A 25847-nucleotide genomic window follows, 5' to 3' on the forward strand; every position below is an offset into this window, starting at 1 on the left:
ATGAATTTCCTGCAATTTTTTTCTTCTTTCTCTAATCCTAATTGGAATAAATTTGTTTATATATTTATCATAAGTGTTCAGTATATATAAATCTGTTCTGGTCAAAAAATAAAAATAAAATAAAATAAAAAAGGTTGCTTTTCTTGAAAAGTTGTCAATTCCTGCTCCATCTATACACAAAGGTCCAATGATCATTGAATTAATCAATAACTATAATAGTGTGTGTGTGTGTGTGTGTGTGTGTTGCTTGCCCTCTCAAAGAAAGGGGTATTAAGTCTCTATACCCAAATGGTGAGATACATAAGCATTTTCACTCATTCAAGACTCCTTCTACAGTCAAATGAATTATGAATTAGAATGATTATGTTTTAATGAATGCAAGCAAAGATGAAATATATGTTGCTTGGTGATTCCATCTTTATATTTCATAAAAATGATATGCCAGTATGCGATTATTCAATATTTTTTGCCCTAAAAACACAGAGATATGCTAGATAAAATCACTTATTATTAACTTTTGATATCAAATTAACAAACATTCACAGTTTCTTTTCTACATGATTGATACTGGTAACTAAAAAGTATAATTTCTTTAAAAACCAACTTACACAATATTAAAATCTAAAAGAAAATCACTGCTTTCAAAAATACACTTATGATTAAATATAAATAATCCCTTCATAGTTAATATTTCTGCTCATTTCAGTTACTATATTTACTGCACAGTTCTGCAAGTTGGCTTATGATTATAAAATTACATTCCAATAACCTAAAAACAGGTGAAATTCAAGCCCAAATCAACAATTGATTGAAACAGATGTTACCTATGCTAAAATACACATGATAGTACACTGAATCAAAGGCATTTGAGGTTTTTCCTCACATAATTATTACTATTTAAAAGAATATTAAAATAGTACTGTAAATATTAATGTATGTACATGAGATATTCACTAACAGACAAAAAAATTTATAATAATATCCACGAATACTTTGTTAAGTTTCTTCTCTTTCTCCATAACATCATGACAGCTTCATACCCTGTTATATCAACAGTCAAAAAAGAATGTATAATGATTTGATATCTATTTACAAACAAATGTACATATCTTTGCTGTATAGCGTGAATAGCAAAGAAAAACTTTTCTCACCGGCTGAAGAAACCATTTGTATAGAGAGCAATCACTAATGACATTTCATGCACTTTTCAACAACTTCAAGTCATAATAGGTGGCCCAATTTGTTTTAACAGAACATTTAACTGCTCTTTACTATACTGTAAAAGATAGCTGGCATGATAAATGAGATAATATAAAAAGTCCATCTATCAACAAGTTTTCAGATTGTTTTATGAATAGTATCTTCCACTTCCATTGTAACCTTTCTTCTTCTCTTTACTGGGGGAACCATTTTCTTACTTTGACTGTGTAACACAGGCTATAAGAATTTATTCCAAAAATTTGTAAAGAAACCGGACACTAGAAACCACAATATTAACGGTAGGTGTCCATATACGTTCTCTAAGTTTTAGCAGCAGCAGGTTTCATGAGTAATCCTTCTACAGCTGGATAAATACTTTTCTGTGCCAAAATAATAACAGCATTAGAATTTAACAATTTAAAACTTTCATATAGAGAATATAGAAGTTTAATCTAATTTGTTGCTCCAATCTCGGTTCTAGAGAATTTGATTGGATTAATCTACAATAATGTTTTAGGCTTCATTACCATTAACTCTTTTCTGTCAACAAAACATAATAGACAATGCTACCATAGCTTCTGTGGAAAAGAAATGTTTATAAAGCCAGGATTGGATCTCAGTTCCCAATACTTTTGGTTGTAAACCCACTCTTCCTTTCCATCTTCCATAATTTCCTTCCTAAATAAAAAAAAAGAAAAAATGTTTTGTAAAAGGATGAAAATGACAAAGAAAAACAGAATAATCTGTTGAGTGATTATACAAAAACTATTACCACTTGGTAAAAGAAACATAACTTTTTTTTTTATCTATTGTGTCTCATTTAGTAATTTTTTTTTCAAAGCTACTAAAACTTACCCGAAAAAGAGTTTTCAAATTAAAAACACAGAAATGTCATTACCTTAAAAAATATGTCTGTCATAAAATATAAACAATCTTTTCATATTTAATGTTCTTAATTTAAGGTATAATTATCATTATTATTATAACTGGGCCTTCACAGAGTCAAAAGGCTCAACACAGAAGATCTGTACTTAAAGACTGATCACATTATTGATCACACCACACTTTAAATTTGTTCACTTTGCACATTCATAATTCTCACTAGCAATGCGTACCACTCACTGATTACCCCCCCCCCCCCAGCCTTCCTTTTTTTTTTTTTTTTTTTTTTTTTTTTTTATGTGAATCCTATCCAGTAAAGATTGTAAACCTATACAACCTTTTCTATAGTTTAACTAATTTGAAAACCTTGCTCTAAAGATCAACTATTAAAACTTTTTAAGCCACTTGTGACCTCCACTAAGCAGGATAAGGTTTCATACACTAGGCAATGAAATTCATATATAACTTAGACTTCATCAGCCACTTATTTACTCCTCATTTCTTCCTAAACCCTTTATAAAACTTCTTATCTCACATTTCATAAGCCATCTTCTGTCTTGCTGTGCTACCCGCTATACCCTCAAACTTTACGACCAATACCACATATGCATATTTATGTATTTTTTCTATCATGTAAAACATGATAGTAAAAAAATGCCTCAGTAAGGACTCTGTTTTTTACCTACTCTTGTCCTCCTAATTCTGTACAAATCACAAATCATTTAATCACTGAATGCTGTTTTTATATTTGCATGGTGCTCCTAAGAACTCTCTAAAATTTTTTATAGTACAGCAAATTTATCTTTCTCTCTGTTTATTCTCTCTAGTCCTTTGGAACAACCTATTTTCTTATGCATTTCCTAAAGAGTAAAACCTGCAGGTTTTCAAAATCAATTTTGCTAAGTCTTCTTTCTTCTCAACTTTCCACTCATTCATGGGTATTATCATAAAAAAAAAAAAAAAAAAACTTATACATGGTGGAACCAGATGTAGTCCTTGTCTTGAGAAAAAAACTTTAAACAACTAGCTCTAATCCAGAGTATTTTAGCAATAAGATGTGACACCTTTTGACTATTTGTATATGGGAAATATATGATTTCTGCATTACTTCAATCTTGTATCTCTCGAGTTTAGCGGTTTGATGGCAGACAAAGTGAATTCTGATTTTGATTGTTGATAGAAAATGTGATTTAAGGAATTTTTGACTAGTTAATTTACAAGTAGTAAACAGTTTTGCTACCAGTGGCGGCCCGTGAAGTTTTAAGTAGGGGTGCTGCCTATACAAAATTTAAATTAAAAAAATCATTCTTTTTTTCCTAATTAGTAACCAATTTATTAATAAATATATCTGTAGATTTATTAATTAATAAATTGGTTATTGATTAGGAAAAAAATAATTTTTTAAAAATTATTTTGTATAGGCAGCACCTCCACTTAAAACTTCACGGGCAGCCACTGTTTACTATTATAAATAAACGGTTTATTTTTTAAAGAGGTCTTTCTTATTCTTATACATCGAAGAATCAGCTATGCAGAGGTTTACCCAGGTAAGTCAACCGAATTTACAACAAGGGCAATACGCCAGGCCTACTGCCGCTAGTATCGCCATTGTTTCATATACTGTACTTGGTAAGCAAATGTCTATCTATTATTGTGATAAGGGAAAGGCATGTCCTGCCCCACCGAACAATAAAGTTTGGGGCTAACCATGGAGGCACCATATGAAGAACTAAATTTTAAAGAACTTCTGGCTATCTTCAAGCATGTAGGCAATCTACTGCACACTAAATGGCCAGGAAAAGTCATGATTCATCAAATAAAAGAGATTGATACAGATGACCCTCAACTCTCAGAACTTCTTCTCAGCATCCCTCAAGACAGCACCAGCGAAACAGAAACAACAGCTGATGATAATTCCTGCGCAGATCATAGTGATTATCAGGAGGTTCACGCTTGTAAAAAACACAAAACTACAGCCTCTGAATCACTCAAAGTGGATCGAATGGAAGAAGACGGTCCTATCCTGGACTCTCCTACCTCCTCAAGGGAAAAGATACCTCCGATTATTTTGCGAGAAAAGAAAAAATGGATGTCCCTAAGGACTATGATGTCTAATTTACAAATTTCACACAGTTAAGCAAAGAATGTCAGAGATGGTATTAAAATCCAACCTAGGTCAGTGATGGATTATTGAAGGTTAACTGGTGAATTAAATGCCAAAGGTATACAGTACTACATCTTTTCACTAGGATCCGAGAAAAACCTCAAGGTAGTGATTAGAGGTGTCTTGGAAGGCGTATCCACAGAATAAGTGGCTGCGGATCTACACCAGCAAGACCTACCACATGTTAAGGTCAGCAGAATGACCAAAAAAGACAAAATTTCAATGTCACTGGTTTTAGTAGAGATCAGTCAAGCTTATAAACACATATATGACCTAAAATCCATCTGTGAACTGAAAATTACTATAGAACCATTAAGAAAAAGGGCTTCAACAGGGCAGTGCCATAGATGTCAAAGGTTTGGCCACGCCCAGAAAATGTGCAAGGCTGAATTCAAATGTTTAAAATGTGGGGTCGGCCACCCAACAAATACATGCATTAAACCAAAATCTACCCTGGCTAAATGTGCCAATTGTGGCGGTCCTCACACTGCCAATTACAAAGGATGCACTCACAATCCAAGAAATAGGAAAACAGAAGCAGAAACATTTTCTTCCTCACTCAGCACACCTACATCAGAGATTACTTTATAGCCTCCTGAAGAACAACATAAAAGGTCAGACACCCATCTGCTGAAGCCAGAGGTTCCCAAATGAGTAACTCTGCAACAACAATCTAGGATATATGTGAATGTAACTCATCCTAAACAGTCATCCCAGGAACAGCCAACACCACATACAAATCTGACGGCTATCATTACCTCTTCTCTTGCAAATATGCTGTTGGATTTTAGCAAATCCAACCCTTTACCAAATTCTACTAATAAATTTCTAAAGGATACACAAGCCTTATCTCAGCGCTCACCAATGAATAGAAATAAATTAAAACCAGATACTTTGCAGATCATAGCATGGAATGCGAATGGCCTAAGGGGTAAGGTCTTGGAACTCCAGGAGCTTGCCCAAAGACATCAGCTGGATCTACTCTTGCTAAGTGAAACCCATCTGCGACCATCAGATAATCCCAAAATTAGTGGATACCAGCTGTATAGAACAGACAGATTATCCTGCAGAGGCGGTGGCACTGCTATTTATGTAAAGAACTACATTAATCATCACTCTATAAATATTCCATCCACCACTAATCTCGAGATTATAGGCATTGAAATTCCTACATGTTCGGTGGGTAATCTAAAAATCTTCACAGTTTACAATCCTCCGCAAAAAAAACATCACTCTTCTCATATCTGTAAGCCGTACTCGAAAACAAGGAGCCTGTTATCATGGCCGGCGACTTTAACTCTAAGCATCCTGACTGGAACAGCCGTTCTGTCAATAAAAATGGACAGATACTAGCCAACTACTCAGAGTTCAACAATGTGGTTGTGGCAGGCCCCACTAAGCCTACCCATCATAACACATACAGCCGGGCTGATGTTTTGGACATAGCTATCCTACAAAATGTAAGACTACAGTACAGTATAATGACACTCAATGATTTATCTTCCAATCACAATTCCATTCTATTACAGCTGGGAAACCAAGACAATTTGTTTCCCCCTCCACATTCTTTCATACCCTGGGACAAACTATCCAAGGTACCTCCAAAATATATTGGTCCCGTGCCGATAATAAAATCAACAGATGAAATTGAAATAGCTATAAAGGATCTAACTAAACAAATTAACACAGCCGTTGCAGCAGTTACTACTTCCACAACTACCTGCAGACCAAATCACTTGCCAGAAGACATCATGAACTTGATCAGAGAGAAGAACAGGGCAAGAAAGAGATATCATAACACCCGAGCACCTCAAGATAAACGAATCTTGAATAGATTTAACTCTGCAGTAAGAGATGCCCTCACAGTGCATGGAAGTCAACTTTGGGAGGAAAAATTGACTTCTATTTCTCCTGATAACCACATATGGAATCTAATCAGAAAGATTAGGAACAAAAACAAACCTCTTCATCCTCTTTAAACAGATGTTGGCCTCATCCATATCGATGCAGATAAAGCCGAGACAATAGCAAGAAATCTAGAGTCAATGTAAACCCTCTTATGACCACCTCAACTTCAATCTCATATACAAGATTCACCATCATATCAGATCTACGCTTAAATCTTCTATCATATACTCTAGTCAAATTGTACCCACATCACCTGCAGAAATATATATGACATAATCAAGAAGTTAAACAACAAAAAGTCTCCTGGACCTGATGGAATCACCAACAAGGTGATAAAACTACTACCCCACCCAGCTATTGTGCATCTGACTAACATAATAAACTCCATCTTTCACTACAAATATTTCCCTTCCCACTGGAAGTTAGCAGATATAATCCCAATACATCAACCTGGAAAAGACCTGAAATTACCTCAAAGTTATAGACCAATTAGTCTCATCTCAAACCTGGGCAAAATTGCCGATAAAGTTATTCTCACAAGACTCCAAGAATTAGTGCACAGGCTAAACATTATTCCTGAGGAGCAGTTTGGGTTCCGCCAATCTCACAGTACCACACAAAAGATATATAGATTGGTGGAATATGTTACCACAGGATTTAATTGGCATCAATGCACTGGGGCTGTTTTCTTGGACATAGCCAGTGCATTTAACAAGGTTTGGCATTATGGCTTACTACACAAAATGATATTTTTTGGTACACCATTGGGAATGGTTCAACTGATCAGGTCATACCTCTACAATAGGCACATGCGAGTCAAGTTGAATGGCGCACTCTCAATACAAAAGAACATCCTGGCTGGAGTCCCACAAGGATCTCTACTGGCACCAACTCTTTTTTTCCATATATATGTGTGATATCCCGCACAACCCATTGTCATCTATACTGCAATACTGGCCAGATCTTTAAAACCGCATCTAGCAATCAAGAAACTGCAGGAAAATCTACTGCTAATCGAACAATATTTCACCAAATGGCGACTCCAAGTAAATCCTCAAAAGAGAGTAGCAGTGCTATTTGCCAAAAGACCAATGTTTCCTACTGGAGACATCCTCTTATTTAACACAAAAATCCCATGGTTTACTGAGATCAAATATCTTGGCGTATTGATGGACAAAAAACTGACTTTCAGCTCCCATGTCAAGACTATCTGTCTAAAGACATCAAAAATCATTGCCCAGCTCTATTCTTTAATTAATAGGAACAGTAACTTGAGCACCAGAATCAAGTTACTTATATATAAAATGATGATTCGTCCTATACTCACCTATACTTCTCCGGCCTGAAGCCATACTATCAATACCAATATACTCAAACTACAATGTGTGCAAAATAAATGTCTCAGAATGATCTGCAACGCACCATGGTTCGTACGTACTGTGAAACTTCACCGGGACACAAATGTTCCCTATATCTATACCTTCATGCAAACTACAGCAACTAAGTTCTTCTCAAAAGCATCTGTGCACCCTAATAAACCAATTCAACTAGTGTCAAATTTTTTCAAATCTTTTCCCACTCACAGTTCTCCTCATCAGATAGCGGGGAATATGAAAAGCATCTGCTTCACCCTTTAGGTCAGTAATGTCAAACCTTGTATCTCTTCTGGGTCTGGCTCCCACTGACCTCAATAAAAGTCAAAACCAGTCTTTGTAGTGGCCCTTCCCATAATGCACATATCCTTACAGACATGTATAATGCATTATGGGATACGCAATTGACGTGAAGTCATTAGCCTCTATATACAATTAGTCCAGTCATGAAGTATAGAAGCAGTGACATTTTTATGCTTTTACTCTTGAGAGACACTTGTGACATTAGGAATTATAGACACGTTAACACATATTTGCCAAATATTTCAGTCTGAAACTAAACTGAAACTATCTTCAGTGACAACATAGGAACAGTTTTTTACAAGGTGGAAAACCAACAATTGATCATTCAAAAGTAGAACGAGCCATGTGATGTTACATTGCTAAGCATTAAAAAGAGGAAACATTTCATCAGAGTGATGACTAAATCATAGGTATTAATTCACAATTTCATATAATAATCTTAATTTATAAATAACATTAGACTAATGTAGGAATTAAAAGTCTCAATTAAAAAAAAAGAAAAGAAAAAAAAAAGAAAAATGATTTAACAGTCATTTATATACCTATTAACAAAACATCCACCTATTTCCCCCTCTTCTAAAGATAAATGCTCAACTATGTCTCTGCCTGGTGTGTATCAAGTTCCTTGTAACTGCAATCTGCCCTAATTTGGACAAACAGGAGCTATATAGAAAAAAAGAATGCAAGAACATTAATCATACATTCTGCACAACAAATCCAATAAGTCTGGATTGGCTCAACACAGGATAGAGACAAGCCACAACATCCTCTGGTCCAAGACTCACCTTCTACACAGATACCGCTATAAATTTGAACACCAATTCAAAGAGAGTGCTGAGGCCTTACTTCAATGCTCTAACTTGAATCAAAATGACTGTATATCCTTATCAAAAATATGGGAAAGTTTAATCCGGATAACATATACATTTTTTTTTTAATTGAGGCTTTTAATTCTTACATTAGTCTAATGTTATTTATAAATTAAGATTATTATATGAAATTGTGAATTAATACCTATAATTTAGTCATCAATCTGATGAAAACTTTCCTCTCTTTAATGCTTAGCAATGTGACATCATGCGGCTCGTTCTACTTTTGAATAATCAATTGTTGGTATTCCACCTTGTTAAAAACTGTTACTATGTAGCCACTGAAGATACTCTGTTAGTTTCAGACTAAAATATTTGGCAAATATTAAAATATTCTTGTGTTAATGTGTCTATAATTCCTAATTATTTTTATGCTTTATACTAATGCCAGGAGTATCTGGAATAAAGGAGATGAATAGCATGGTGCAGATAGTGTCAACCTGGCCAAAGTTTATTGGGATCACTGAGATGTGGTTGACAGAAGGTGATATAATAACAGGAATAGAAGTAGCGGGGTACAGCATTTTTCGGCAGGATAGGAGGGGAAAACGTTGTAGTGGAGTACTGTTATGATAAGTGATGCCTTATGTCCTCTAAGAGTGGAGGCTTTGGAAGGCAGTGACACTAATGGTTTTGAAATTGAAAGCATATGTTGTGAGGTAGAGGTGGACAAGACAGGATATTTAGTGGGGTGTTGCTACAAGCCAAGGAGTACAGAGGGTGGGGAGCAGGAGATATTTAGGCAGTTGAGCTTGGTAAGTGCAAGAAGAATGATTGTTATGGGAGATTTTAACTACAGCAGTATAAGCTGGGAAGAGGAAAATGCATCTAGTAATAAGGGAATGGAATTTCTAGAATTCTTGCGGGACAAATGTCTTACACAACATGTAATAGAGGAAACAAGAGGATCAAAAGTTTTGGGGTTGGTCATAGCATCAGAAGAGCTGATCTCAGATGACATTTCTCGCTCCCCCCAGTTGAAGAGAGTGACCATATGGTTTTGACTTGGAAGATGAATAGACACGCAAGAAAAGGGAACATATGTGGAATTATAAGGCAGGTGATTATAATAGTCTTAGTTATCAACTTGGGGCAGTTCCATGGAGGGCAGAATTGGAAGGCCAGGATATCATTAGTGCTTGAAAAATTGTGAAGGAATATTTGTTAGCAGCAATAGTAAGTTGTATTCCACGAGTGAAGAAGCGGACACAATTTGGTGTAAAGTGAATGACAAACAATATCAAACAGGAACTGAAGGTGAAAAAGAGATTATGGAAGAGATAAAAGGAGAGGGGTGGAAAGCAGATGCATGAAGAATATAAGACTCAGGCTAGGAGAATGACTAGTATGGTAAGGAAGGTGAAACTGGAATATGAGAAGAGATTGGCACTAAGATCCAAAGAAAATCATAGGAAATTTTTTAGCTATGTGGCCAGTAGGAGAAGAAATGATTGTGAAAGAACGACATTGTTGGATAAAAATGAGAACAGAGTGATTGATTCAGAGGACATAGTGGAATTGTTCAATGAGCACTTTATTGGAGTATTTCAGCCTGGATGAAGAAGGTTTTAATACTAGAGGGGTAGGGCAGGTTCGAGGTTAAGAGGTGCAAGAGGAGACTTCCAAATACTGAGTACTCTGGATGTCAGTAAAGCTGTGGGACTCGATGGTATTTCATCACGGGTTTTGAGAGAATGTGCTAAAGAACTGACAGCTCCTTTGACCTGGCTTTTCAATGAAAGTATGGCTATGGGAAAGGTACCAAGGAATGGAAGGAAGATAAGATAGTGCCATTTCTATATATTGTTGTTAAGGTCTTGGAGAAATTAGTGAGGGATTATATACAGCATTGGACAGATTAGAATAATGTTATCTGTGAGAATCAACATGGATTTGTTAAGGGGGCTCTTGCATAAGTAATATGATTGCCTTTTATAATAAAGTGACAAGAGCAGTTGATGAGGGAAAGGCATATACTGCCATTTTTTTTTGATTTTGCAAAGGCATCTGACAGGGTGCCACATGATAAGCTGGTATTTAAGTTACAGCACATGGGTTTAGATGTTGGGTTAGTCAACTGGATTCAGGATTGGCTGTCTGATATGTATCAGAGAGTTGTGTATGGTGGGGCAATAACAGGGAAGCAGAAGGTTACAAGTGGGATTCCACAGGGCTCAGATGAAAGTTGGACCTGTATTGTTCAACCTTTATATCAATGACATTGTCAAAGGATTGCAAGGGGATATTCAGTTGTTTGCAGATGATGTGAAGCCGGGAAGGGTTATTGGTAATAGTACAGATGTGGCAGCCCTGCAAGAGGATTTGAATAAAATAGAGATGGGAAATGAATGGGGGTATCAGTTTAATGTAGCAAAATATAAAGTCTTGAAGTTTGGGATACATCGATGGGAGGCTGCATACTTGATTGGAGGAGCTGTACTGGAGGAAGTAGGGAAGACAATAGATCTGGGGGGTGATGATTGATAGAAAACTGAAATCTAGGGAGCATATTGCAAGTGGTGAAGGTTACCCAGAGGACTGCTGCAATGCTGAGAAGGATGCTGACCTGTAGAGATAAAAGAGTTATCATTCCATTGTTAAACTATATTTGGTCACTCAATTAGATAATTTAAACTGAAATATATTGATTTTTAATTGACCAGTGATTTATAAATATACAATGCCAACAAGTTTTGCCAACAGAGCTGGTGAAACTTGTTGGCATTGTATATTTATAAATCACTGGTCAATTAAAAATCAATATATTTCAATTTGAGTTATCATTCCATATGATAACTCAAACTGAATTTATCCCCTTCAAGTCCCCAGGATTTGAAGGGGATAAATTAACTGTGGAAAGGGTACAAAGGCAGATAACAAAGATGGTTAGATGGTTTCAGGACTGTACAATGTTAATTATGATCGGCTGAGGGAATGTGGTCTGCAGAGCTTGGTGGATAGAAGAAGGAGAGGTGATATGATCAAGACTTTTAAACTGTTGAGAGGCAGTTACAGGGTGGACATTGGGGAGTTCTTTCACTTGGTGGAGCAGGAGGATGGGGCGATGACAAGGGGCCATCTCTGAAAGTTATGAAAGGAAGCTGTGAGAAAGAGGATGAGGAGTGGTTTCTTTGCGTGGAGGGTGGTGGAACCACGGAATGCATAGCCTGATAGAGTGGTGAGAGCAAGAATGGTCAATGAGTGGTATGATAGACTTTGTGTTTTCTAGGAAGGTGAGTCTCTTGACTCCATGGAGACCTGAATAATAATAATAATAATAATCATGAAGTTACTTGGATAAAGGATGAAACCAAGAATATAATTTCTTGGTATCTTTATCTTATAGTATAACAGTGAAAAAACTTTAAACATTTGATGAGAGTGTAACAAGGCTGTGTTTCCTGGATGTGAAGATATAAGATGTAAGAATGAAAAAAATAAAAAATCATTCTTTTTGGCAGGTATTAATGTTTTATCATCTTGAAATATGAAAGATTTACTGGAAGAAACCAAAAGAAGAGTGAAGGAATAAAATGTGCAAGTATTGCTATATGAGGAATGAACTGAGAAAAAGAAGAGAAATTTGTCAATGCATGAGTTGTGCAGAAGAAATGGCATGCTGTTTGTAGATGTATGGGTGAATTTGATGGATGAAAAGACTTGTATAGGAAATGATGGATTGCATTTGAATGGTTTTGAAGTTAGATACCTGAAGAAGTTCCGAGAAAGATAATGATCAAGGAATGTTGAATAAGGTTTCTCATGTCTCGAATCTGTATAAGATAGTCATTAAAAGATGTAAGGATACGATTCAAGAGGCTCATGCATTTCATGCACATAGATGCTAGAAACATCTATGTGCATGAAATGCATGAGATGCATTTCATGAAATGCATGAAATGCAACAATATATAGAAATGGCACTATCTTATCTTCCTTCCATTCCTTGGTACCTTTCCCAGCCATACTTTCATTGAAAAGCCAGGTCAAAGGAATGCAGGAATAAGAGTGAGTAGTTTTTGGCATTGGTTAGTTCAACTTGGTCAAAAATTATCAGTGTTAGTGAGGCTTGGTTGATAGAGGGAACAAGCTGGGGAAGGGGTATTACTGGTGATAGTAGAATTGTCACCAACAAAAGTTGCAGTTAAGCAAGATAAAGGCTTGGCTGAGGGAAGCATTTTTTTTAAGGTTATTTAGTGTGAGATGGAAAAATATATAGTTGCTTACTGCTATAGGCTGGGGAGGGTGGACAGAAACATGGTGGATGCAATGCCATGCCATGCATTGACGATTTGCACAACAAGTGCAGGCTATATTAATTATAATGGAGGACCGACTGTAGGGGGATGTACATTAGAAAGACTGCTTAGTAGGATGAAAATTGAATTTATATGGCTAATAATAATCTGTGGTACTTACAGACTTTTAAAGTTCATGACCTGTCGAATTGACTTTTGTAACCATAATTTTGGAATGTGATGGATAGCCTCATGGCTAAGTATATATTTTTGTGTGTAAATTACATGTGTTCTCCTGGCCAGTTTGCATGGTTGTGGGATGAAAGAACTGAGTTTCTAGGAGGAAAAACCCTGCCACCTACATATGCAGCTGCTAACTCACCTACAGTTAAGAGTATCTGGATGCAACAAATTGTGTTATTATAGTTGGTAATTGTATTGATATATTTGCTGTTTTCAGAATATATTCAGTTTATACTATGTTTTATCACCAGGCAGTGCACAATTATGACAGAATATCTGGGCAAATAAATTTATTTATTTGTAGTAAGAAATTTAAAGCTGGATTTCAAAATACAGCCTTGATATGCTGCTGATTGACTGGCAAAATATGAAAGGGATATAATATATATACATTTTTTTCACATGAACAACACATCACAATGTTATTAATGATGTTAACATATCATGATGCTATTATAGCAATGCAAATTTTTTCATGATACAGAAAGTAAAATATGTCAGAAATATAGTAGAAATATGTTGTTTATTATTTTAACGGTATAATAGAACACAGAAACTAAGTAAATAATTAATTTATTAACTTGATGCTGATATTTCGCTGGTATTATAACTGCAATTACGAGAATCACTGCATAATATTCTAAATACGGAACTTTGGCAGATCTTAGAGAACATCACCGACGCAACGGCAAAAAAAGAATTCGACAGAGTCAAAAACCGGCACCAAAAGAAGTTCGAAAATCTACAACAACGGAACACCATACAACGACCGCAATTACAACAAGACCTCGTCATCGTGAATCTATCATAACTCACCTTAAGCAAAGAAGCCACGACTGCTTTAAGTCAAGGGCACAACTTTGCCATAACTCCCAAGCAAGTTCCAAAAGCCGAAATAATGGCGTCCATCAAACGAGGAATTTACGACCTGCCTCCAACAATAGCTAACAACATACGTTTAGATGTGGCCAACATCCTAATCAAGTCCAAGCCTCCCAAAAATAATATCCCACATAAGGAATTCATTGCTATAAAAGAGCTATACAACAACAGCCAGATTACCATAACAAAAGCAGACAAAGGAAATGCAACCGTGGTGATGGACACAACTGAATATGAAAACAAAATGCACACACTATTACAAGATCAATCAACATACAAAATTATAGATCGCAATCCCACCAACACACAAAAGAATAAGGCACGAAGATTATTAAAAAAAGTCACTTCCTGGCCCAAAGACACAGTTAACAAACTCAAACCCTTCCATGTTAAAACACCGAGGATCCATGGATCACCAAAAATTCACAAACCAGGCACACCCCTACGCCCAATTGTGGACAGTATAAATAGTCCCACATACAAACTGGCTAGACATTTAGCAAAGCTACTAGCCACTCTCACTAACAATTCTCCCTCCTTTGTCAAAAATTCAGCACACCTAAAAAGCATCTTACACCACCTCACCCTAAAAAGCTCAGACTTAATAGTAAGCTTTGACATCACTTCACTATTCACAAATGTACCACTAATAGAAACCCTCAATCTACTGAAGTCACACTCCCCCCCCGATATATTTGAACTATTCAAATTCACAATACATGCAGGATATTTCACATGGAAAGGGAAAATATACAAACAAATTGATGGGGCAGCCATGGGCTCCCCCCTTTCCCCCCCACTAGCCAACTTTTACATAGAACACCTGGAAAAACAAGCAATCAATACAGCCACTCTCAAACCAACACTTTGGCTACGCTATGTTGATGATGTGCTTGCTATTTGGCCACATGGCCCCGAGACATTGAAAACATTCTTAGCACATTTAAATAGCCAACATCCAAAAATCCACTTTACTATGGAACTGGAAGCCAACAACTGTCTGCCCTTCCTGGATACACTCATCACACGTCTCCCAGATGGTTCCTTATCATTTTCAGTTTTCAGAAAACCCACACATACAGGCAGATACTTACACAAACAATCACACCATCATCCTTCTCAACAATATGGCATATTAAAAACGCTAACCCATAGAGCGAGAGCAATCTGTTCAAATGACAAGGCTCTTACTGCTGAACTGACTCACTTACGCCACACCTTCTTGGCCAACGGCTACAATCCACAAAAAATAAACAAAATACTAAACACTCCTAAGAAATCCCTCCCACCATCCACCACAGAGAACTACAACAAAACAGTCACCATCCCTTACATTAAAGGCACATCCGAAAAGATCTCAAGAATTCTCAATAAACATAAACTACGCACTACATTCAGACCATGTAGCAAATTAGCCACCCTCATCCGCCTCACCCAAGGACAGCATTCCTCCTTTATCACATCCAGGAGTCTACCAAGTACCCTGCTCATGCAATCAAGCCTACTACGGTCAAACAGGAAGAACTGTGAATATCCGCATCAGCGAATATAAACGATACGTCCGGAATTATCATTATGGGAAGTCGGGCCTAGCAGACCATGCTCTAGATACCCCTGCACACAGGATCAACTGGAAAAACACAAAAGTACTACACAGAAACCCATATAAATCAGAGAGATTGTTCTTAGAGGTGACAGAAGCCCTAAAACACACTCCAAATCTCAACAAATATGGCTGTATTAACTTGCCGAAGATCTGGGAGACAGTCATATTAAGAAAAAACTAGCACTTTTCTAGGACTCTAGTAATATATGATAGCGTTTTTTTTTTTTTTTTTTTTTTTTTTTTCAGATAGAGGGCACCAAAATGAGGACTCTAGTCTTTGTGTTGCTGCTACAATTTTGTTTAAGTACAGCATGTTGTTTTAGTCTCGCGTATTGTGACAAACAGTGTTTTTGTGCTCTGAAGATGCTGGTTATAATACCAGCGAAATATCAGCATCAAGTTAATAAATTAATTATTTACTTAGTTTCTGTGTTCTATTATACCGTTAAAATAATAAACAACATGTTCTACGAACACATAAGTCTGTCCACACGTTTATAGTAGAAATATATGATATTAAGAACTTACAATCAGTACATAAAAATCTTATTAATATTTTTCATATACAAATTGCCAGTACACTATATCCACAATGAATATAATTCAAAAATTTGTGAACCACTCAGTCCTGAAGACACCTGCAATGTAGGAAATGTGGCCTTTTGACAGGTTTTGATATCACATCACTGAATGATATGAAATCAGGATTATTAAAACCTTTAGCTACTTTGTTTTATTGTTAAATTTTCCTTTAGAAAAGCTATTACAATATTTCTCACCTAAACCACATAGGAGTATATTCAGATTTAGCTTCTTCTCTTTTTTTTCTTCGTTCCCTCTGAGCCTGTTCTATCTGTTGTTTTGTAGATTCTGCACTAGATATATTTCCTTCTTCTAATTGTCTGAATAGGAGAAACAGAGAATTTACCTATTTTTAGTTAAAATATATACATTTAAATAAATATTTTTTAAGGGATAAAAATGTGTTATGCATTATTAGTTGCATAATAAATATGCTGTCCTTGGAAAATCCCATACTAAAATAAAACTATAAATTTAGCCATTTTAAGTTTCAAATTGAATCATATATATATATATATATATATATTCAGTGTTTAGTATTTTTTCTTTTCTTTTATAATGTCACCTGATGAAGGCTGTTATAAGCCGAAACCAGTCGTGTTTTACTAATAAATCTGTTTTGCTTAACTCTCGGTTTAAGTCATTCAACTCTATTTTTACAATATATATATATATATAAACTCCATTTAAAAACAAAATCAAGGCCTAGCAATGGGTAACCCTTTATCCCCAGTTCTAGCAAACATTTTCCTGGAAGATTTTGAAACAAAAGCCATATCGTCCTTCTCATTTAAGCCGAAACTTTGGAGACATTATGTTGAAGACATTTTCATTATATGGAGTCACGGACACACATCTCTCATGGATTTTCTTCAACATCTTAACAACCAGCATCCTAATATAAAATTCACTGCCGAACTAGAATGAAATAACTGCCTTCCTTTCCTGGATGTAATTCTTACACGATGCTCTGATAGATTTAAAATCTCTATATACCGAAAACCAACTCATACTAACAGATATCTGCACTGTCAATCTCATCACTTTCCACCACAAAAGGTCGGAACTATTTCTACCTTAGGACACAGAGGACGACCTCTTTTAAATGAACCAGATGAACTCCAAAAAGAAATTGAACAACTTTCTCTTATCTTTAAACAAAATGGATATTCTGAAAAAACAATTAAGAAATTTCTTCTGGATCCTTCTAGGCAGCATACTATGGAAACTATTGATTTTAAAGGTAGCATCTCAATACCTTACATTAGTTCAGTCTCCAATAAATTGGCTAAAGTCCTTAAAAAATACAACATCAGGATGCTTTTCACTACACTCCCTAAAGTCAGTTCTCTTATAAGCCATCTGAAGCCTATTCATCATAACCTGAAATATCAAGGTGTTTACAAGTTATGGTGCGACTGTAATATTCCTTATTTTAGACAGACTAACAAATCTGTTGAACTGCGTATTGAGGAGCAAAAGAGAGACATCTCCTATAAAAGATCACATGCATCTGCACTATCCAGTCATGTTCTTTTCTCTAATAACCCTCATGATGATCTACAGATTCACTCAGTTTGCTGGTTAAATCCGAAAACATTTTTCGCTGTAGTGATGAGTTTGAAAGAAAAATCATGGAGTCCAGAGAAATCCTCCTTAATTCTGAACATTTGAACAGCAATTTGAGTTATAACATCCCTGATAGCCATACTGCAGTTGTTCAATACTGGCACTCATGAGAACCTGCAAGCACGCATACAACAAACAATAGCACGCTAGATAGAATGACTTGAAAAATACAACGTTTTTGTGTCAATTATGTATTGCATTTTTTGCCTGTAATTCTCAGTTTTTTGTAACTTCAATTTTTTATTACTGTGTTGTACCTTTAGTGGATACCTGAAGAAGGCTGTAAAAGGCTGAAACTAGTTGTATCATTATCATTAAAATTTAATATTTTATCTCTGTTTAAAGTCATTTAAAATTTTATAATAAATTTAGTTTAATCCTTTATCCAAGTGTGTGCAAACAAAGTTTGCGCCTGAAAGTATCTTCAGGACTGGGGTAAAGTGGTACAACACCAGGCAACTCCTTGCAAAGGTGGAGCAAGCTACCAACATTCCTATCCCAGTATCTCCCATAATGCAAATTTATTATAGTCTGACCAAGTGAAAAATAAACTTTCAACACCTTTCTCTAAATCCAGAGTAATTTAATAAAAAGGTGGCACACCGTTTCACAGCTCCTATAGGAAGAGATGACCTTGCTAATGTTTCTGCCTGGTATCTCCACTTGGGCCTGGCTCCCACTGAAGAGACCTCAATAAAGGTCGAAACCAGTCTGGGTAGTGGCCCTTCCCTTAATGCATACATTATACATATCCGCACGGAGATGTGTTTTGCATTAGGGGAGATACTGAGATAGGAATGTTGGTAGCTTGTTCCACCTTTGCAAGGAGTTGCCTGGTGTTGTACCACTTTACCCCAGTCCTGAAGATACTTTCAGGCGCAAACTTTGTTTGCACACACTTGGATAAAGGATTAAACTAAATTTATTTTCTAAAATGTATCATTACAACCGAGTAGAAGATCAAGAATACACACACATATATATATATATATATTTAAGTGGTTCCCAAATATGAAAGATTTTTATGTAAAAAATTAATACTGTGGGTAGTGTAAGAATTTATTTTTTATATTTTTATAATGTTGTTTCTGTACTTTTTTTTTATTCATTTTTTACCTGGTCTAAAACCCTGTTCACAGAAAACATGTAACTTTTTTTAAGCCACATTAGCACTCCAATAAGTGGAGGGGTGGTCTCACATTGGGCAATGAGATTCATCTCCCACCTATAGACAATCACAAAAAATCCATGCTTAAAGCAGGATTTGAACCTACAGCTTGTTAGTTGGAGAGCAAATATGCTAACCACTCAACCAACCAGGCTGGCTAATTAATCAATAATTAATAATTTTGTATCACTCTCACCCAGGAAAGGTTACAAACCTATAGTAAATTAATATTGGGAATTGGTTGAGGATATTTCATATTCTTTTTCTACAAAAAAAAAAAAAACCTTAAAAACCTTGTTCTAGAAAAAAAAAAAAAATTAAGATTTATTTTAATTTTAAATTAAAAATGACAGTGCTAAAAATAATGGCAAATATTTGCTAGATTGGGTTAAAGATAAAGTTAATACAAAAAATTATTATTAACATCTGACCTCCCACAATAAGTCTCTAACTCAATAGTTAGAGACTTATTGTGGGAGGTTGCACTAACACATATAAAGCTCATCTAACCGTGCCTTAAATGATTCAATGTGTCTATATTCATAACACACTCAGGCAATGCATTCCACTCACCAACCACTTTTCATGTAAAGAATCTCTTCCTCACACCCACCTTATACAGTTTCCAGGGATGGACTCTTGTGAATTCTATGAAAAATTTCTTCATGTTATCCTGAGAACAACTCCTGACCAACTTATATGTCTCAAACATATACCCTGCCCCATTCTCCTATTCATGAGACTTTGCAATTTACATTCTTTCAAATCTGTCTTCATACTTTGCATTCCAAAGACACTTACCACCTTTGTGAATATTCTTTGGATTCTTTCTAACATATCCTAACCATGAAAATGCAGTGACCAAATCTGTGAATAATAAGAGGCCTGATCAAGGCCTTATACAATAGAATCATAATCTCTTCATTTCTGAATGTCAAGGTGTCTTCCACATCATTGCCATTATCCAAGGTGATGACTTCACAACTTGTCCAATGCAGGTCCTGAATTATAGGTCCTTGCCAATCACCACTTCAAGATCTCTCATCACCTGTACCACAGTTAAAATTTCCCTATCAAGTGTATACTTTCCATCCCATCGTTGCTTACCAAATTTCAAAACCTTACAATTTTGCAACATTGAACTGAAATTTCATACTGTTGTCCTCTCATACAATCTATTCAAGTTGTCCTATAAGGCCACAAGTTCTGCCTGACTCTGCATTTCCCTCTCATATTTTGCATCATCTACAAACAGTTGCATATCACCAGTTAAACTCATTCCAATATCATTTATATACAAATTGGATAAATACAAAATATACAACACTGGCCCCACTACAGATCCCTGCAGCACACCACTAGTGACTATACTCTTTCAGATAATGCATCCTCATATACAACTTTCTGATACCTATCTCACAGCCAGTCACAGATCCACCTCACTAGTCTGTAATCCAATTCCATCCATTTCAGTTTATTTAACAGATTGCCATTTGGCAGTCTATCAAAAGCCTTTGCAAAATCTAAGCATACCACTGTACATGCATCTCCCTTGTCCAAAGACATTTGTTGTCTTTAGACAACTTACTTATGTACTACACCTTGTTGTAGGTACATAAGTAAGTTGGTCAAACATGATCTCCCTTTAACAAACCCATGCTGACAACCAGAGAACACTGCTGTTATCAACCCATTTTTACCAATCTCTCCAGTATCTTAACCACAACTCCATATATGCAGATTGGCCTATCACTAATAGCCACAGTCTTATCGCTACCTTTAGGCAGTGGAACAATTTTATCTTCTTTCCACTCTCTTGGAACCTGTGCTGTTGTAAGACTCTCATTAAACAGGCATGCCAATGCTGCTGCCATTTCCCTGGAACATTCCCTTAAGACACATGGTGATATGTCATCAAATCCTATTGTATTACTAACATCAAGATTATTTATCTCCTCATATACCTCCTACTCACCCACAATTTAGCTATTGTACACTTGAGTTTGTCATGATTTCACCCTGATGAGGATGAAACATCCATATAAATTGATCACTGAATACCTCAGAAATGTCTTTTGTAGCAGTTACCATTCTATCATTTTCACCCATTAACATCATCTTACCATAATCATTCTTCCTTCTATTTGCCACATATCTGAAAATCTATCTAGAATTTTTCTTGGTCTGATTTGCTAATTTCATATTATAGTTTATGTGTTATTACCAACTGAGTCCCCTTCCTGCCTTGCTCTTTATATTCCTTGTGCAGTTGACTGCATTAATCATTCATCTTGTGCTGTCTCCACATACCCTCTTCCAAATTTCATGTATAATCACTTTATTCCCATGCAGTATTTATCTCCCTTCCACTTAACATCTCATTCCATGCTATAGCTCCAAGCTGTCTTCTAAGCTTTTCATAATTACCAGTCTTATAATTTCACATATATCCTTTCCTCACAGAAAGCTTCATATGGCTTGCCAGAACTGTGTTTCCCATCTGGTAGGTATTCTATAGGCATGCATGATGTCTTGCCTTTTAACTCCAAGTAGCTTCACCAATTTTTCAGTTATAGTATGAATATTTTCATTACAAGCTTCTGGTAAACTGTTTATTTCGATATCGTTCAACCTGAAGCACTGCTGATTTCATTAACTTCCCATTTCAGTTTGTTCATTTGAGCTTTCATATTTTATTTTTGTTTGTTAGTTCTGCATTTTGAGTGCACAAATCCTTGATTAGTTTTCATTGCATTCGGCTTTGTTCTTTAAATCCATGCAAAACTGTACTTCAGTTTTGCATGCAACTGTAAAGTAGAAGTAAAAATGACTACGGCAATATGATGCTGGTTAATGATACTGGCAGATTGGTAACCAATGCGGAGAAGATAGGTGAATTATTCAGTGATCAATTTATCAGTGTATTTCATCCTAGTGATGACAATTATCAAGAGAAGCTGGAGTGTAGAAGGAATGGTGGAGGAGGAACTGATGGTGAATGAGCAGGAAGTATATGAGGAATTGAGTAAATCTGTTATTAATAAGGCAATGGAATTTGACAGTGTATTGGCAGATGTTTTGAGGGAATGCTCTATGGAATTAATGGCATCTTTGGCACAGTTATTTAACAAGTCTTACAACAGGGCGATTCCCAAAGGAATGGAAGGCAAGAAAAATTGTTCCACTACAATAAATAGGCCAAGGTATTAGAGAAGTCGGTGAGGACTAAGTTTCAGAAGTGGGTTGATAATAGCAGTATTCTTTATGATGGTCAGCATGGGTTTGTTAGGGGTAGGTCATGTTTCAGCAATCTGTTGACGTATTACAACAAGGTGACAAATTCACTCGATAAAAGAGATGCATATACAGTGGTGTACTTGGATTTTTCAAAGGTCACTCATAGACTGCCAGATGACAAACTAGTAGCTAAACTGAAACAGATGGGATTAAATAATAGACTAGAAAGCTGGAGAGCTGAATGGCTGTCAGACAGGCATTAGCAGATTATATGGAAAAGTGGTATCCCAAATGAGGAAAGTCACTAGCGAGTGTCACTGGGATCTGTTTTTGAGACCATTGTTGTTTAACTGGTACATTAATGACATTAAGACTGGCTTAATTGGAGTATATGCAACTGTTTGCCAATGATGCAAAGTTGGGAAGAGCTATAAGAAGTAAAGCAGACACTGTGGTCTTGCAGGAGGATCTGAATAGACTATGTGAGTGAAAAATGAGTGGAACTATCAATTTAATGTTGCAAAGTGAAAGATCCTGAAATTTGATAGGTAAGGTTGGGATGCAGCGTATACAATTCATGGAGAAATTTTGAAGGAGACGGAGGAGATGAGAGATCTGGAAGTGATGGTGGACAGAGACTTGAAGTTTAGGGGTCAAATTGCTAAAATTGTAAAAACATCCCAATGGATTATGGCAATAATGAGGAGGACATTGACATGCAGAAGCAAAGAGGTTATGGTTCGCTTGTATAAAGCTTTGATCAGGACATAATTCCTGGTTTTCAGAGGGATAATTATGTATTGGAGAAGGTTTACTAAGTTAATGTCAGGTTATAGAATGTCAGATATGAGGAGAGATTGAGGGAATGCAATTTACTAGCCTTGTGAATAGAAGAAGAGGAGTATGATTGAGACATATAAGTTGGTGAGGGTTGTTACGAGATTAATGTGGAGAAGATATTTCATAGAATAGAGGGAGACAAAGGTATAACTAGAGGTGATCTATGAAAGCTGTATAAGGAGGATGTGAGCAAGGGAGTGAGCAGTTTTATACTTCAGATTTACCTCTGATCTGGACGAAGCCTAGTATCTGTTGGAGGAAGCCACTTTGCCAGTTCTGGATCTAATTCATTTAATTCTATTGCAAATCTTGTAAACCCATAATATAATTCATAATCTTCTGGCATAGCACCTAAAGGAAAATAATAATATAAATTGCTGGAAAAGACCACATACAGAAATGCAATAGACATTTCTGATTCCTGTAAGAAAATGAGAAAATAAGTTCATTAAATTAATAGACATCACTGGTTATTTGCATATCATGCTCATCAGCAAATTATGTCAATTCAGATAATATCCAAGATGAGAAGTCTGCAATGTTTTACTATTATAAGAACAATTTATCAACTGAAACTGTAGCAAAATGATAGTATTTTAAGATTCTGGTGTTTATCAAATTACAGAACATACACTTTGAAATGTACTGTATTTGCAGAAGATTTTTTTAAAAAAGCTAATTTTTAAAAAAAATTAGCAATGGTATAATTAACAAGAAATTATATTATTGCTAATACTTATTTTACTTTAGTGTGAACAAACACTTTCAGCTAGTTGCTTTCATAATAAGTACAGTAGAATTCACCAATAGTTGCCTTAGACAATCCATATTCAGAACATACGAGGGTAGTCTGAAAAGTTCTCAGCCTCGACCATACGAGGCAATACTATTGCAAGATTTTTTTTTTTCTAAGTTGGTACATCTGTCATAAGCATCCATGTGAAATTGCAAGTCATTTTATCAAGTAGTTTGTTTTTTACAGCTGTCTGAAGCAAAAGTGTTGTCTGTATCTCTTGAAATGGATAAAATTGACTATTGTGTGGTTATAAAATTCTTTGAAAAAGAAGGTTTAACACCAAAAGAAATTCATTCAAAGTTCATAAAAGTTTATGGGCACTCTTCTCCTTTGTTTTTGACAATTAAGAAATGGGCTGCCGAGTTTAAATGTGGCTGTACCAGCCTTGAAGATGATCCATGTGAAGGACGTCCAAAAATTATAAGAACACCAGAAATCATTGATCAAGTACACAATATGGTATTGGATGACCGGTGAGTCAAAATATGTGAAATTGCTGAGACTATGGGCATTTCAAAAGAACATGTAGGATATATCTTCATGCAAAATATCCTACACGTTCTTTTGAAATGCAGTCAAAACAGTGGAAAGAAGCCGGTTGTTCAGTGCCAAAGAAGACATGGATAAATGACTTTGTCTTCTTAAGTTGGTTCCATCAGCAGGAAAGGTCATGGCATCGGTGTTTTGGGATGATAAAGTCATTTGTTTATTCATTATCTTGAAAAGGGTAAAACAATAACTGGGGAATATTATTCCGATCTTTTAACCAGACTAGAAGAAAAAATTTGTGAGAAAAGACCCAGTTTGCAGAAGAAAAAAAATCATCATTCATCAGGACAAAGCACCTGGCCACAAAGGTGTTTTGGCAATGGGAAAATTAAGGGATCTGCACTATGAATTGTTGGAACATCCACCCTATTCCCCAGATTTGGCTCCCTCTGACTTCTATCTCTTCCCAAAACTAAAACACTTCCTCACTGGTCAGCATTTTTCTTTGAATCAAGAGATGACTGGAGGTAGAGGGGTATTTTGCAGATCTTACTGAGAACCACTACAGGGATGGGATAATGGTGTTGGAGCATCGCTGGAATAAATGTATTAGTCTTAAGGGAGATTATACTGAAAAATAAAAATAATTTTGAAATTATAAATTCTTTTTTTCATTGTTAGGCTGAGAACTTTTCAGACCACCCTCGTATATCTTAGGATAAGTGCATTGTAGCACTCTCACTATTCAAGTAGCCATTAGTAAAAATACTTCATATATAAACTTTTACTGTTTGCTTACAGGTAAGGTATAGAAGAAATAATATAACTTTTTATTAAGTATAACATACTACAGAACTTGGTGGAAAATCTGGCTAATACTACTGCAAACCCAGAGCACAGTAAACCAACATATACCATTCTGCTATATATATATATATTAGAAATATGACTTCTCTCAATATTTTCATAGGTCTAGCTTCTAGAAGTATAGGGTTTATAGTGTCCTAAACACCCACGCCCCACACAAATTACAGGCAATTAGGTTGCATCACAGGCTGATGTACAAGATTTTAAACTGAAGTGTTTAATTAATTATTATTATTATATAACACCTCCAGGGAGGGCACCTACTCTACAATTGTCCGTCTTCACAACTCCACCGACCGCAACTACCTTTGTCATCTACACCAATGCCATCTACCGCTGATCACCACCACCACCACCACCACCACTACTAATATTTCATAGACAATCACGAACATCCATGCACACGGCAGGATTCGAACCCGCAGTCTTTTGGCTGGAGAGCGGATATGCTCAGCAAACCAGGCCAGCTGGTTGGCTGAGTGGTTTAATTGATATTAAATAAACTTAACTAAATTAATTTAATTATATATTTTATTTAAAATGTATAGCCTCCAACATTAAAATGAACAGC

General features: G+C 35.8%; 1 protein-coding gene across 5 annotated transcripts in view; it reads right to left on the reverse strand.

The window, feature by feature from the left end:
• Positions 1 to 415: 415 nt before the first annotated feature.
• The window catches only part of LOC150109624 (oxysterol-binding protein-related protein 6-like), a 695026-nt gene continuing 669594 nt past the window's right edge, over positions 416 to 25847 (reverse strand). For all 5 annotated transcript variants that reach the window (XM_090409290.1, XM_090409281.1, XM_090409257.1 and 2 more), the window contains 3 exons: positions 23349 to 23475; positions 16448 to 16570; positions 416 to 1878 (listed from right to left, as the gene is read on the reverse strand). In XM_090409290.1, coding sequence (XP_090265416.1) covers positions 1767 to 1878; positions 16448 to 16570; positions 23349 to 23475 — 362 coding nt within the window. In that variant the 3' untranslated portion in view covers positions 416 to 1766. The remainder of the gene's footprint in view (positions 1879 to 16447; positions 16571 to 23348; positions 23476 to 25847) is intronic.

The sequence above is a fragment of the Typopeltis vanoorti genome, chromosome 2, assembly GCF_054136105.1.
Source record: "Typopeltis vanoorti isolate ZY-2024b chromosome 2, IOZ_Tvanoo_1.0, whole genome shotgun sequence".
In the NCBI taxonomy this organism is placed as follows: Eukaryota; Metazoa; Arthropoda; class Arachnida; order Uropygi; family Thelyphonidae; genus Typopeltis; species Typopeltis vanoorti.